General features: G+C 37.5%; 1 protein-coding gene across 2 annotated transcripts in view; it reads right to left on the reverse strand.

Annotated features, from left to right (window-relative positions):
• CEP112 (centrosomal protein 112) overlaps positions 1-16,122 on the reverse strand; it is a 329,147-nt gene that overhangs the window by 189,105 nt on the left and 123,920 nt on the right. For both annotated transcript variants that reach the window (XM_080679644.1, XM_080679645.1), the window contains one exon: positions 8,000-8,135. In XM_080679644.1, the coding sequence (XP_080535770.1) occupies positions 8,000-8,135 (136 nt within the window). The remainder of the gene's footprint in view (positions 1-7,999; positions 8,136-16,122) is intronic.

The following is a 16,122-nucleotide window of genomic DNA, read 5'->3' on the forward strand; positions in this document are numbered from 1 at the left end:
AATCAGCAAAATACAGAAAGAATGACATGTTTTTCTGGTCCAATGTTCTCAGAGATGTTTTTGGCTTATTTTTCTTCACCAAAAGAGATTAGTCATTGATGAATATTATTAGAAAAAAGTTCCACTTACTACTCTATTAAGCACTTAAGGGTAAAAGTTAAGATTTCTTTTAATAAATTGTGTTTGGGGGGGTTGTTTGTTTAATTTTGTTTTTCAAAGCCAAATACTTGTAGATATTCTTTGGATGCTGTCATTTGGAATGGATTAATTATCACAATATTGAAACATTTCAATATAATTCTGAATTTTACCTCTGCTACCTAATCTCATGTAAAGACAAAATTCCAAGTGTTAAAAGGGTAGAGAGATTTCTTCATTGCCATTAAAAAAAAAAAATAACTGAGAGAAAATGCTTGCATTTACTAGTACACTTACTGGCACAGAAATATCCAGATAGCATTCTTCTCTCCTGGTAAATTGAGAATTCTTTTTCATTAATTCAATAGCAATAACTGGATGATGAACTAAACATATAATCTCTAAGAATGTAAGAAACTACTAACCAGTTCAATTATACTAGAGCCAGAAGAATCGTCACTAGTCAACAGCAATGTTTAGAATTTTGTTTTCATGGTAAACCAGTGGTTTTCTGAGTGTAAAGCCAATATAATGTAGCTAATGATTACAAAGAGAAAGGAATAAAATTGAAAGCCAGATATTTAGCAGCAAATGGCATTTAATGAGAGTGTATTTTCAAGAAGAGAAAAATTAACCACAAAAGTGAGTTGGTTAGAGGACGCCCCAGGAGAAACCAGTTAGCTGACATTCATGCAGTCAGTTCACAGGATGATAAGTTTCACTTTAAAATTGCTGCCAGTACTTCAAAAATATAGCTGTCTTTTTCAGCTATTTATTTGTTTCACAGAGAATACATAAATATGGAACACCATTCCTTTAAAAATATGACTAACATACATATATACAGAAATAATTCTACCAGAGTATTAAATTTTCACAATTAAAAGGTGTATATTTTACACAACTAATTGCTGACAGCTAACACAGAGGATTTCAGCATTGGAGTAAAAATTAGGTTATTTAAGCAATTTTAAATGAGGTTTTAAAAAGTTCTTCAAAGTGAAAGAAACAGTGTGAAGCTATTTCTTTTTTTTAAGTTTAAATCTGTTCCATTTTCTCTCATGGGCCTCAGTTTTAAAACAGCAATTCACTTTCAAAAACAAACTCAAAGCTTTTATTTTTTAATTCAAATCCCATTGTCTGCTGTCTGCAGCAGTTTCCAAATGGAAAAGATGCCCTAAGCTCTGCTGGCTTCTACACAAAAGATTTTGGTAAGAAGAGAAAACAGCAGTTCAAAACAACAACAGGAAAGAAAGACTGTTAATATAGACTGTGGAAAATCTGAAAGCATTGTGATTCTCTACTAGTAAATAATGAGTATGCTGATTTTCTTTTAGAATCAACTGATAATCTGGAATAGAGGATTATAATTTACCATGTTTCGACGTAGTTTATTCAATGTTCATTAAAATTTGCTCTGTAGGAATTATTTGATTTGTGAATGAGCCTAACTGTAAGAATTTCATTATAAGTGGGGTCTTTATTATTATACTCACAACAAAGGTGCTTTCTCTACTTCAGAAACTCAATTGCACATGACAAAACGATTTACTATTGAAACCACTGAAGAACATTTCTTCAACAGAAGAAATAATTTCCTGCTTATCGGCTGCCATCATTATTATCTTGAAGGAGTCTGAATCCTGCCTCACTGGACAGACCAGGCCTGGTGAGGGCTGCTCACAATGACCAGACACAGGTGCAGGGTGAGTGAGGGAGAAAGGGGACCGCAGAGGCATGCACCAAGTAGGGCTTTGCATCAGATCATTTAACCAGCCCATAGAGCAGCCGTGGGCAAACTACGGCCTGCGGGCCGGATCTGGCTGTTCTATCCGGTTCTCTTCCTCTCCCCTCCGCTCCTTTACTTTGAATTTATATTAGTTCACACAAACACTCCATCCATGCTTTTGTTCCGGCCCTCTGGTCCAGTTTAAGAACCCATTGTGGCCCTTGAGTCAAAAAGTTTGCCCACCCTTGCCATAGAGCAACGATACCTAGAATCCTAGATGCCTAAACATACACGAACTCTTAACAAGAGTCAAGAAGCGGGAGAGTCAAACAGGTCTGGCAGGATTGGTGAAGGAAGACAGAAGACAGACCTCAAGCCAGGCACAGAGCAGAAGGGTCACAGATATGAAGTGGACCAATTAGAGGTTCCAGAATCAATTCCACAAATACTATCTTTCATCCCTGGCTTTCCTTATTTCATGGCAGTCTCGTTCTGTGGCTGGGTAGGGTCCTTAATTTAATGGTTCCTGAGATGACATTATCTCTAGGGCTTTCAGTTTGCCACACAACTCCCAGACTTCTTTATCTTAATATTTTTTGGTATCAATTTGTACATTTTCTCCATCTTTTTGGACAGTTTTCCAATTTTTCTTCTTAATAAATAACACCAGAATAAACATCCTTTAATACACTTCATAGTCCTGAAAGATAAAGTCCTAGAAGTAGAAGAGGCAGATGACAAACACAATGTTGAACCAACCCTTCAGAAGGGTTATATAACCTACACTTCTGTCAGAAATACACATCATTGCCTGTTTCCTCCGGCCTTCATGGATTCCTTCCTATGTATTAGTTGGAAAATAGCTTGTTTCTACCTTAAATTACTTTTTTAAAAATTTACTAGTGAAAACAAACATTTCTTATTGTCAATTTCTGCAGAAAAGTGCATTGGGATTTTGACAGCAATTGCACAGAATTTATGCATCAACTTTTGGAGAACTGCCATCTTGACAATACTGAGTTTTCCAGTCCATGAGCATAGAATAGCTCACATTTATTTAGATCTCTTAAAATTTCTCTTAGCAACATTTTATCATTTTCAATGCAAAGTCTTCAAATTGTTTCATTAGTTTATAAATATCTGATTCCCTTTGATGCTACTATGAATTCAATTGTTTTCTTAATTTCATTTTTAGATATTTCATTGCCAGTATATAGAAGTATGACTGAATTCTGTATATTGATCTTGTAGCCTGCAAACATGTTGAAATTATTAATTAGTTCTAGTATTTCTTTTATGGATTTTGACCATACAGTATCATGTCATCTGAAGACATCTGCATGTCTTCCTTTCCAATCTGCATCTTCCCCCTCTCCCCTTTAGTGCACCGTCTTAATTCTCCAATACAATATTGAAGGGGGGTGGCAAAAGCAAACATCTTTTCCTTGTACTTATGAGAAAAAGTATTAAGTCTTTCAACATTAAAGTATATTACCCATAGGGTTTTCACAGATGTCCTTATTAGCTAATGCTGAGTAAGTTCACTTCTAGCCCTAATTTGTCAAGATTTTAAAAACTCATGAATAATGTTGAATTTTTTCAAATGCTTTTTCTATCTCTGGTGAGAAAAATGTGTGGTTTTGTCCTTTAATCTATTAATAAGCAATATTATATTAATTGATTTTCAAATATTAAAACAACCTTGGATTTCTGAGATAAACTGCACTTTATGGTGGTGTATAATGATTTTTATCTGTTTCTGGATTCAGTTTACTAAAATATCATTAAGGGTTTTTGTGTCTACATACATGACAGATACTACCAGGTGGTTGTCTTGGAGTATCTTTGGCTGATATTAGAGTAATAGTTGCCTTAAAGAATGAATTGGGAAGTGTTCTTTCCCCCTCAATTTTCTGAAAGAGTTTTAATAAAACTAAATTTTTTCCCTTAATATTTGATGGAATTTAACCAGTGAAGCCATCTGGCCCTAGGCTTTTCTTTGTGAGAAGATTTTAATAGCTAATTAAATATCTTTATGTACTATAGAATAATTCAGATTTTCTATCTCTTCTTGAGACAGTTGCAATAATTTGCAGCTTTCTAGAAATCTGTCCATTTCACCTAAATTGTATAATTTGTTGTCATAAAGTTTTAAAAATATCACCTTATAACATCCTCTCCTCTTTCATTCCTAATGTTGGTAATTTGTCACTATTTTTTCCCCCATAAGTCAAGCTAATGATACAGAAAGTCAATTTTGTGTATCTTTTCGAAGAACCAAACTTGGCTTCAGTGACTTTCTATTTTCTATTTCTTAACATAATTTCATTTCTTCTGCTTTCTTGATCAGAAGCTTGCTTTTCTTTTTCTGGTTTCTTAAAATGAAGTTTAGGTTACTGATTTGAGAAGTTTCTTTTTGGGTATAGATGTTTAAAGCTATGAATATTTCTCTAAGTACTGCTTTAGCTACATTCCATGAATTTTGATATGCCATATAGTCTCAGTCAAAAGTAGGTTTACAATTGTTTGTATGAAAAATAATTCAATAATAATAAATAATACAAGAATAAACTCTGTTTTGCATATTCATAACTGTAAACCTACTTTTGCCCCACCCTGTATTATTTTAATTCAGTTCAAAATATTTTCTAATTTTCCTTATAATATCTTCTTTGATCCATGAGTTTTTCATAAGTATGTTATTTAATTTCCAAATATGTAGGGCTTTCCCAGATTTATTTATTATCATTGGGGTTAAATAACACATTTTGTATGATTTTAATCCTTTAAAAATGTATTTAAAATTATTTTGTGGCCAAACGTATGGTGTGTCCTAAAGACTGCTCATGAGTGCCTGCAGTCATTAGGTGGAGTCCTTTAAGTAACCACCCCAGTCTCAGACGCATTCCTGAGGGGCATAGTAGAAACAGACCCCAAACAGCAAAGCAAAGGCTTTGGAACGTAACTGAAACTGGACCCTCCCCGCCCCATCTCCCCGCCACCTCCCCGCAGAAGAAATGGATTTAAGTCCGCTAATCAATATCTTTTTCACTAGAAAAATTTAACCTATTAATATTTATTATTACAATTAAATACTCTGTTTTATTTTGGACATTTTGTTCTGTTTCTGTTCCTTTGGCAGTTACCGCCTCTCAAATTTTGCTTTTATCTTCTCAATCTTTTTATGAGAATGTAACATCTTGTTAATTTTATTTATGTCTATGTTTATGTATTTCAAAATTATTTTAACCTACATTTCCTTAATTTTAAGAATCTTTGAGTCCCAACTCTTTCATGACCAAGTGTTTTAGCATATTATTCTCCTCTTACCCTCTCACTATCCACCTACTTCTTGATCTTTATTAATGAAGTCTAGGGATTTAAATTTAAGTCATTATTAAATTTGTATTTAATAACATTTATATTTAATAACAGTAAATATTAGCATTCAATCTTATAACTAGATTTTTAACAGTTAAATTTGTTTCTGGTTTGTTGAATTCCATTGTTCTCAACTTTTCTCCCCATGTGTGCAATGTCTTTTGCTTCTTCTCTGGATTGGTTGATATGTTCATATAATTTTTTCCAGAAAAGAAGTAAGTGGTATACATTATTTGAGCACGTACTAAAAAATGTTTACCTGTTGATTTTGCAAGTGAAAAACTCCTTGGTTATATGTAAAATTAGGTCATACCTTTCTCCAATATTCTGAAGCATTACTCCATTATTTTTCTAAAATTTTTGCCAGTTTTATCCTCCTTAGAAATTTGCAGGATTTTCATTTTATTCTTACCTCTATCTGAGGTTCAATTCTTTTCCCAGACTTATCCAGGTTTCACTGCATTAATTTTACTTGATCTGTGGCCTCTTTCCTATAAATTATATCTTCTTATAAAGGTACTATGTTTCTGAATTATTTTTCTGAATTATACAGTAGCTCATTTTCAGAAGTACTAGTATGCTTTTCTTGTGTGACAGCTGGATACAAATGTTGTTGTTTTTCTTGTCCTGCAGAATGTTTTCACAAGTCCTACTGTTGTTTGCTTGTTTTTTCTCCTTACTTCCCCATGAATTCTATGATCCCTTAATATTGCATCATCAGCCCCGAGAGATGCATTTACTAAGCCAAAGGTGCCCGTCATAGTCTCAGTTTTTTCTCAGCAAGTGGTTCTGCCAGCCTTAGCAGTTTCAAACACCTCATTCTTAGCCTTCTTAAATGTATACTTAAGACTTACTGAAGGTCCCCTCCCTCAATATTTTCTGTAATACTCTAGGTGTCAGGCCAATCAGAGAGTTTCCTATGCAGCTCCCCTGCATATTGGGACCAGGTAAACTTTCTAGGGCCTGGGCTCTGATCACAGTGGGGAGCTGGGAAGAGAGGCACATCACGCGGCCAGAACTGCAAGTCACCCTTCAGTACAAATTCTCAGCAGGAATCTCACTTTTGTCCCAAGCAGTGAGTGAAGAAACAAAGAGAATGGGATCTCAGACACTACACTCAGGACCCAAATTCACATGACTCGATATGAAGGGAAATCTGAATCAAGACAATAACAACAAGAAAACCCACTTCCAAGCTAGTAAACCACACAGAGCTCAGTCATAACCTTCCACAGGAAGTTTCTATGACCCAGTCAGTGTGTGCATGGGGCTCCTGAGGAACACAACTCCAGCTAAAAATTAAATCACAAACAAGTACTGCAACATTCTTTATGATCAACAAAACTTGGCCCGGCTGGTGTGGGTCAGTGGTTGAGCTTCGACCCAGAACCAGAAGGTCACAGTTCAATTCCCAGTCAGGGCACATGTCCAGGTTGCAGGCTCAATCCCCACTGCAGGGTGTGCAGGAGGTAGCTGATCAATGATTCTCTCTCATCATTGATGTTTTTATCTTTGCCTCTCCTTCCTCTCTCTGAAGTCAATAAAAACATACATTAAAAAAAAAAAAAAAAAAGAAAACTTGAAATTAACCAAACACCCTTGACTCAAGGAGATGATAAATAAAGTATGGTATATTCATATGATAAAATATATTTAGTGTTAAAGGGACTGTACTAAATCAACATAGATAGGGCACAACTGTATAAAATTAAACATAAAAGAGTAAACAAAGCTAATATATAAAATCTGTAGTACTTATCTAAGTTTTTAAAAATAGAAGTATAAAAATGCATATAACATACATCAATATGATTTATGCCCATAAAAATTAGGCTGAAATATTACACATTAAATTAGTTATAGTGGTTTTTCTCTGAGGTGGAGAGAGTAATGTGATTAGACATGAACAACAAAGCAAACTAAAACGTCATCTGAAATGATTTAGTTTAAATAAACAGTGTCAACAATTGTTGATTCTTCATGATTGTGTACCTTGGTGTTTGTTCCCTTTATTCTTTTTCAATTTTTTATTTTCTCTTAAAACTAAAAAACATGTCACTAACTTGTACAAGAATTGAAGACAGCCTCTGTCTACCTGAACTGCCAGTTGAAAATAATCTGCCATAACTGATCAATAAAACACTATTCATGGAACATGAACCAACACACATGGTCAACTTGAATCCCTGCTCTACAAAACCCGATTTCACCTGTAGGCTGATCCAGCTCCCAAACTGAGATACATTCTTGCCATTACCACATGTGTAGATGCAACTTTAAAATGGTTATTCTGGCATGAAGTTAAGGTTGAATCAAGGAATCCTGAAGGAGGAAAGAGGACCCATCTCCTTGTTTGCACAGCTCTAGGTGCTCTCCACTGTCTCCCTCCACTCACCCCCAACAGGGAGCTGCTGATCACAGCGCCCCCAGTGGTCCCGGAGGAGCAAGGCACAGCCCCTTTCCCTGCCCGTGGCCTGTTGGGAGCAGGTCAAGCCGCTGACTGACCCTTTTCCAAAGGGCTCTGGTTCTTGGCCACTAGGGGCCACCTCTTCCTTTGAGGCTCTTGTGGAAGTGGGTGTCCTCTGCCAAGGCTAACGTCCCTTTATCATTCTGGGTTCCTGACCCAATTGCACAGCTAATTTTGGTAAAAGTTTTTAAAAAAATAATATGCTTCTGTCATATTTAAGATCAGAATGTGCCTTGCTACTGACAGAGTGACTTTCAAAAAGGACAGTACGGTGGCCTCCTCACCTGGTCTTTCATTTCGGCATAGACTTTCTCCGAGTTCAGTTCCACCTGCCGCTTAAACTCCTCCAGGGCAGCGTCCGCCTGCTGGGCCTGCAACCTCTGAACCTCAGTCACACGAGCCAGCTGCTCCTCTTTCTCCCTGGAAAAGTTCAGAGAAGCTTCAGAGTCAAAATATGAAAGAACCAGGCTTGAAAGAACACTATTTAACCTTCTCTAAAACAAAATTCAGATTTCAATTTTTTTCATCCAAATTCTATAAAACTTCTCTTTGAAAAGTTGACAATAATATCACTTGTCTCAGGGAAAAAAGGGTATAGACACATAATATGTGTTCTGATCAAAGCACAACTACTTTCAAAGATTTCCCTAAAAACAAAACTGATTGAAACCATGTATTTCCACATCAGACTGGGCCCTCCGATGACCATTGGGAACTTGAATTTGGTCTGGTGCATTTTTACCTTTCTTATATTAGTCCACACAAGAAGCAAGAAGCCTTGAGCTTTATGCAGGGTATCCCTGAGATACATGGATTCTTTTGTTTGAATACTCAAATATATGAATATTAAAAGAGCATAGGAGGGGGTTTAAAAAAAAATGGCGGCGGAATAGACGGACGTGTCCTGAGCCTTGTCCCGGAGCAGATAGAAAGAGCAGCTGAGGGTCACACGGGGAGTGTTTGTTGGTGAGTTAAGGGACAGCTATACTCCAGGAGAAGGTGGGGGGGCTGCTGGATGGGGCTCCCCTGACTGGGCAGCCCCACTGCTGCTGGGTCCCCTCCCGGAGCCATCGGCTTGGACACGGAGACCGCGTCATCTTGAAGGGGAAAGTGGATGTTATCGGAAGCCTGAAAATCTGCAACTACGGCACCCACCAAACAGCTGCGAACCCCAGAGCACCAGTCCCCAATTGGGGCAAACACGCGAATTCAGAGGAGCTCTACATTCCATCATGGAGGGGTCAGATTTAACCTGGGATAAGGTGAGGTCTCTGGTCTCAGCAGGACAGAGAAGTGCGCGCACTGCGGGAGCTGGAGGACCGGGGGAAGTCTGCACCTAGAAGAATCTGTGGCTGTTGGGGCTGGCGTGATCCGTGAATGTGGAAGGGGGTCCTCAGAGCTGCTGACAGGGGGGATCTCTAAAAGGCAACCCATTTTGATCTGGCACAGGACAGCCTAGAAATTTTAAAAGTGTGCCGGCTGCTTGGACACAAGGGGGGGAAAAAGGACTGAACAGACTTGCGCGCAGCCCCGGAGTTCGCGCACTTGCGATTTCTGCTTTAAATCCTTGCTTCCCCTTTAAATCCTAAGCCCAATACATAGGATCACCCAGTTGGGGACACCCTGGGAGACTGCAGGGGAAAGTTGTTTTCCTGGAACCTGGGGATCAGAGCGGGGAGTGACCATGGAGAACCAGCTCTGGGGCAGCCCACTCCCACAAACCGGTATTGAGTGCCACAGGGAAAGGAGGATCTAAGGCTTAGATTCTAAGCACTGGTTACAGAGGACCTATAGACGCCGAGATCAATCCAGAAACACTGCCATCCAGGGGTTGAATCACAAATTGACTCTTGTGCAATCACAATTAAGGAATACAAGAAAATAAGACACACCGCCTGCTTAAAAATCAGGACTGGCTTACAACACTGAGGAGCAGTGGAACTCAGGGAACTGCAATACTGTCCTGACTGAGAAACAGGCGTGCCAAACAGAACAATAGAGGAAGTGAATGACCTTCACTACTGCACTTTATTTTATTTTTATTTTTTAATTTTTTCATCTTTTACTTAAGAAACTAATTTTTTTCTTTTTTCATCACTTGATTTTACCTTTTTAATTATTACATTTTTATTTTCAATCAGTATTATTACTACTACTATTTTACCTTTTTTTTTTAAAAAAAAAAAGTGTCATTTTCTTTTTATTTTACTTTGGGAGTAGGATTCTACATTCTATTTTCATCTTCCCTTTAGCATCATTTCACTCTATCTCAACTCTACTTTTATGCCATCACTCTCTTCCTAACTTTTCCCCTTTTGTTGTCCTGTTTCTCTTACCCTTTTCCTGCTTTAGATTTCCCCTATTCCTTCTTTTTACCCCATTAAAATTACACCCTACTTATATATCTAATTTCCAATGCCCTGCTCCAAGTCCATACACACCTCTCTCTTCTCTGTCTTCACTATCCAAAAAATAACTGTTTTTCTCTCTGTCCTTTTGTTGTTGTTCGCTTGAATGTTGATTATATAGATTTTTTTATGCATGTTTGCGAGATTGTTTTGTTTATTCTTTGTTTGTTTTGTTTGTTTGTTTTTTGCTTCTGTTTTCCCTCGCCTCACTTGATATTAGTTGATGTTTGTAGTTTGTATCCATCTCCAGGTACTTGTTGCTGGCATTTGTTGGGATTAGTAGCTGTTCTATTGGAGTTTTCTCCCCATATATATAGTTTGTTCCCATTTTCTTTCTTATTCTCTTATTTTCTCTCTTACTTTGGTTTTCCTTTTCCCAATTTCATTTTTGCACTCCTTTCTTTTTTTTTCTCTTTTTCTTTCTCTCCTATCCTCTAATTTGCCTTTCTCTGGTGGTCACCTTTATTGGAGGTTATTAATATCGTGAATACATTTCTGTTCAGTGCCTTGTGTGTTGTACCTGGTTGTGTTGTATTTTGTGCCTTTAAATCAACGCAGGAGAGAGAGACCTACATAACCAGACACCCAGAGAAGAGAGACCATGGGGAGACAAAGAAACAGCCCAGATATGAAAGAAAAGCAGGCATCACCAGAAAAGGAAATAAATGAAATGGAGGCAGGCAAGCTGTCAGAGAAAGCAGAGAAATGGTCATAAGGTGGCTGAAAAGAATGGAAGACAAATTCGACAATATGAGTAAGAACTAAGAGGAAATGAAGAAGAACCAAGAAGAAATGAAAAATGACATCGCTGCTGTAAAGAACTCAATAGAAAGCATCAAGAGTAGACGAGAAGAAGCAGAGGACCACATCAGTGAGCTAGAAGACAAGGTAGGAAAAAATACCCAAGTAGAGCAGCTTCTAGAAAAAAAAATTAAAAAGCAGGAGGAGAGCCTAAGGGAACTTTGGGACAGCACGAAACAAAACATCATCTGCATAATAGGGGTCCCAGAAGGAGAGGAAACTGAGCAAGGAATAGAAAACCTGTTTGAAGAAATAAAAACAGAAAACTTCCCTAATATAGGGAAGAAAAAACACACACAAATCCAAGAAGCTCATAGAGTCCCAAGCAAAATGAACACCAAAAGACTGACGCCAAGGCACACTATAATTAAATTGGCAAACACCAACGACAAAGTAAGAATCTTAGAAGTGGCAAGAGAGAGACAAAAAGTTACCTACAAAGGAACCCCCATCAGACCAGCGACTGATTTCTCAACAGAAACTCATCAGGCCAGAAGAGAATGGAATGAAATATACAAAGTCATGCAAAGGAAGGGTCTGAATCCAAGAATACTGTACCCAGCAAGGCTATCAATCAAAACTGAAGGTGAAATAAGGAGCTTCACAGACAAAAAAGGACTAAGGGAATTTATTACCACCAAACCAGCAATTCACGAAATGCTAAACTGTGTGCTGTTAAAAAAAGAAAAAAGAAAAAAAAAGAAATAGGAAGCGAAGAAGGAACACAGGGATAAAGAATAAAAATGGAGACAAATAAGTACCTATCAATAATAACTTTAAATATAAATGGATTAAATGCCCCAATCAAAAGACACAGGGTAACGGATTAGATAAGAAAACACGACCCATATGTCTGCTGTCTACATGAAACCCACCTCAGAAAAAAAGACACACACAGACTGAGGGTGAAGGGATGAAAAAAGGTTTTTCAGGCGAATGGAAATGAAAAAAAGCTGGGGTAGCAATACTTATATCTGACAAATAAGTTCTCAAAGTGAAGGACATAACAAGAGATAAGGAAGGCCACTTCATAATACTAAAGGGAGCAATCCAACAAGACGAAATAACTCTGGTAAACATATACACACCCAATACAGGAGCACCGAAATACATAAAAAAACTCCTGAGGGAAATCAAGGGAGAGACTGACAGCAATACAGTCATAGTAGGAGACTTTAATACCCCACTATCACCATTGGACAAATCCTCTAAATAAAAAATCAGCAAAGAAACATCAATCCTAAATGACTCACTAGACCAGATAAAATTAATTGACATCTTCAGAACATTTCACCCCAAAGCCACAGAATATACATTCTTCTCAAGTGCACATGGGTCATTTTCAAAGATAGACCATATGTTGGGTCATAGGTAAAGTCTCTTCAAATTCAAGAAGATAGAAATCATATCGAGCATCTTCTCAGATCACAGTGGCATAAAACTGGAAATCAACTACAATAAAAACAATCCAAAAAAATCAAACCCATGGAGACTAAACAGCATGCTATTAAACAATGACTGGGTTACCAGAGAGATCAAGGAAGAAATAAAAAACATCACGGCAACAAATGACAATGAAAACACAACAATCCAAAATCTATGGGACACAGCAAAAGCAGTCTTGAGAGGAAAGTTCATAGCTCAACAAGCCTACTGCAAAAAACAAGAAACAATGGTAATAAATTACCTAACCCTCCAACTCAAAGAGTTAGAAAGAAAGCAACAAGAAAAGCCCAGTGTAAGCAGAAGGAAGGAAATAATAAAAATCAGAGCGGAGATAAATGACATTGAGACCAAAAAAACAATACAAAAGATCAACAAAAGCAAGAGCTGGTTCTTTGAAAGGATAAACAAGATTGATGAACCTCTCGCCAGGCTCACCAAGAAGCAAAGAAAGAGGACCCAAATAAACAAAATCAGAAATGAAAGAGGTGAAATAACAACAGATCCCAGCAAAATACAAAGGATTGTTAAAAAATACTATGAACAACTATATTCCAACAAACTGGACAACCTGGAGGAAATGGACATATTCCTAGAAAAATATAACCTTCCAAAACTCAATCAGGAAGAATCTAAACATCTCAATAGGCCAATAACTATGGAAGAAATAGAAGCAGTCATCAAAAAGCTTCCAGCAAACAATAGCCTGCGGCCAGATGGCTTCACACGGGAGTTTTACCAAACATTCAAGGAAGAACTAAAACCTATCCTCCTCAGACTATTCCAAAAAATTCAAGAGGAAGGAACACTTCCAAGCTCCTTCTATGAAGCCAGCATCACCCTAATACCAAAACCAGATAAAGACAACACAATGAAAGAGAATTACAGGCCAATATCCCTCATGAACATAAATGCCAAAATCTTCAACAAAATTCTAGCAAATGGGATCCAGCAGTACATCAGAAAGATCATACACCATGATCAAGTAGGATTTATCCCAGGAATGCAAGTATGGTACAATATCCGCAAATCAATAAACATGATACATCACATAAACAAATTGAGAGATAAATATCACATAGTCATATCAATTGATGCAGAAAAAGCATTTGACAAAATCCAACACCCTTTCTTGAAAAAAATTCTCAACAAAGTGGGAATAGAAGGATCATACCGCAACATAATAAAAGCCATATATGATAAACCCACAGCTAACATCATACACAATGGGCAAAAACTAAAACCATTTCCCCTATAAACAGGAACAAGACAGGGATGCCCACTCTCACCACTCCTGTTCGACATACTACTGGAAGTATTAGCCATTGCAATTAGACAAGAAGAAAAAATAAAAGGCATCCAAATTGGAAAGAAGAAGTAAAGCTGTCCTTATTTACAGATGACATCATATTGTACATAAAAAACCCGAAAGACTCCATCAAAAAACTAATAGACTTAATAAATGAATTCAGTAATGTAGCAGGATACAAAATTAATGCCAAGTAATCTATGACATTTCTATACACCAATAGTGAATTTACAGAAAGAGAGACTAAAAAAGCAATCCCATTTACCATCGCACCAAAAAAATTAAGATACCTAGGAATAAACTTAACTAAGGAGGTAAAAGACCTATACGCGGAAAACTACAGGACACTGAAAAAAGAGAGAGGAAGACGTAAACAGATCAAAGAACATACCATGTTCATGGATTGGTAGAATAAACATCATTAAAATGTCCATACTACCCAAAGCAATCTATAGATTCAATGCACTCCCAATCAAAATACCAATGGCATATTTCACAGACCTAGAAAGAACTCTCCAAAAATTCATCTGGAATAAAAAAAGACCCCAAATAGCCACAGCAATCCTGAGAAAGAAGAACAAAGTAGGTGGGATCTCAATACCAGATTTCAAGCTGTATTACAAAGCCGCTGTTCTCAAAACAGCCTGGTACTAGCACAAGAACAGACATATAGACCAATGGAATAGAAGAGAATCCAGATATTGACCCAAACCACTATGCACAATTAATATTTGACAAAGGAGGCATGAACATACAATGGAGTCAAGACAGTCTCTTCAATAAATGGTTTTGGGAAAACTGGACAGATACATGCAAAAAAATGAAACTAGACCACCAACTTACACCATACACAAAAATAAACTCAAAGTGTATACAGGACTTAAACATAAGATGGGAAACCATAAAAATACTAGAGGAATCCACAGGCAGAGAAATCTCAGACATATGCCGAAGAAATTTCTTCACCAATACTGCTCCTAGGGCAATGGAAGCTAAAGAGAAAATAAACAAATGGGACTACATCAAAATAAAAAGCTTTTCACAGCCAAAGAAACCATCAACAAAACAGCAAGAAAGCCCACTGTATGGGAGAACATATTTGCAAATGTTACCACTGATAAAGGTTTAATCTCCAACATCTACAAGCAACTTATATAACTTAATAAAAGGAAGATAAATGATTCAATAAAAAAAATGGGCAATGGACCTAAATAGAATCTTTTCTAAAGAAGACAGAAGGAAGGCCAAGAGCCACATGAAAACCTGCTCAAAGTCACTAATTATCCGAGAGATGCAAATCAAAACGACAATGCGGTACCATCTCACACCTGTCAGAATGGCAATCATCAACAAATCAACAAACGATAAGTGCTGGCGTGGATGTGGAGAAAAAGGAACCCTCATGCACTGCTGGTGGGAATGCAGACTGGTGCAGCCACTGTGGAGAACAGTATGGAGTTTCCTCAAAAAACTAAAAATGGAGCTCCCATTTGACCCAGTAATCCCACTTCTAGGAATATATCCCAAGAAACTAGAAACACCAATCAGAAAGGATATATGCACCCCTATGTTCATAGCAGCACAATTCACCATAGCTAAGATTTGGAAACAGCCTAAATGCCCATCAGCAGATGAGTGGATTAGAAAACTATGGCCGAAACCGGTTTGGCTCAGTGGATACAGCGTCGGCCTGTGGACTGAAAGGTCCCAGGTTCGATTCCGGTCAAGGGCATGTACCTTGGTTGTGGGCACATCTCCAGTGGGAGGTGTGCAGGAGGCAGCTGATCGATGTTTCTCTCTCATCGATGTTTCTGACTCTCTGTCCCTCTCCCTTCCTCTCTGTAAAAAATCAATAAAATATATTAAAAAAAAAAACCTATGGTACATCTACACAATGGAATACTACGCTGCTATAAAAAAGAAGGAATTCTTACCATTTGCAGCAGCATGGATGGACCTGGAGAGCATTATGTTAAGTGAAATAAGCCAGGCAATGAAAGAAAAATACCACATGGTCTCACTCATTTATGGAAAATAAAGAACATTATAACCTGATGAATAAAAAGATAGATACAGAGGCAGTAAAGCACCGAACAGACTGTCAAATTACAGCAGGAAGGCTGGGGAGTGTTGGGGAGGGGGGAAAAGAGATCAACCAAAGGACTTGTATGCACGCATATAAGCACAACAAATGGACACAAGAGACTGGGGGGTGGGATGAGGGCATGCGACAGGGGATAGGGTAGGCTGGGGGAAGGTCAATGGGGGAAAAAAAGGAGATATATGTACTAATATATGTAATACTTTAAACAATAAAAAAAAGAGCATAGGAGAAAAGCATAAAGTGGTATAAATCATTTTGGGTACCTCAGGCTAAGCCTAGGTTGGCAAATGTGATGGACAGTTGTTACAAATGTTGGATGGACATTTGCTCTGGTGTTACTGA

This window comes from Plecotus auritus (genome assembly GCF_963455305.1).
Source record: "Plecotus auritus genome assembly, chromosome: 7".
Taxonomy (NCBI): Eukaryota; Metazoa; Chordata; class Mammalia; order Chiroptera; family Vespertilionidae; genus Plecotus; species Plecotus auritus.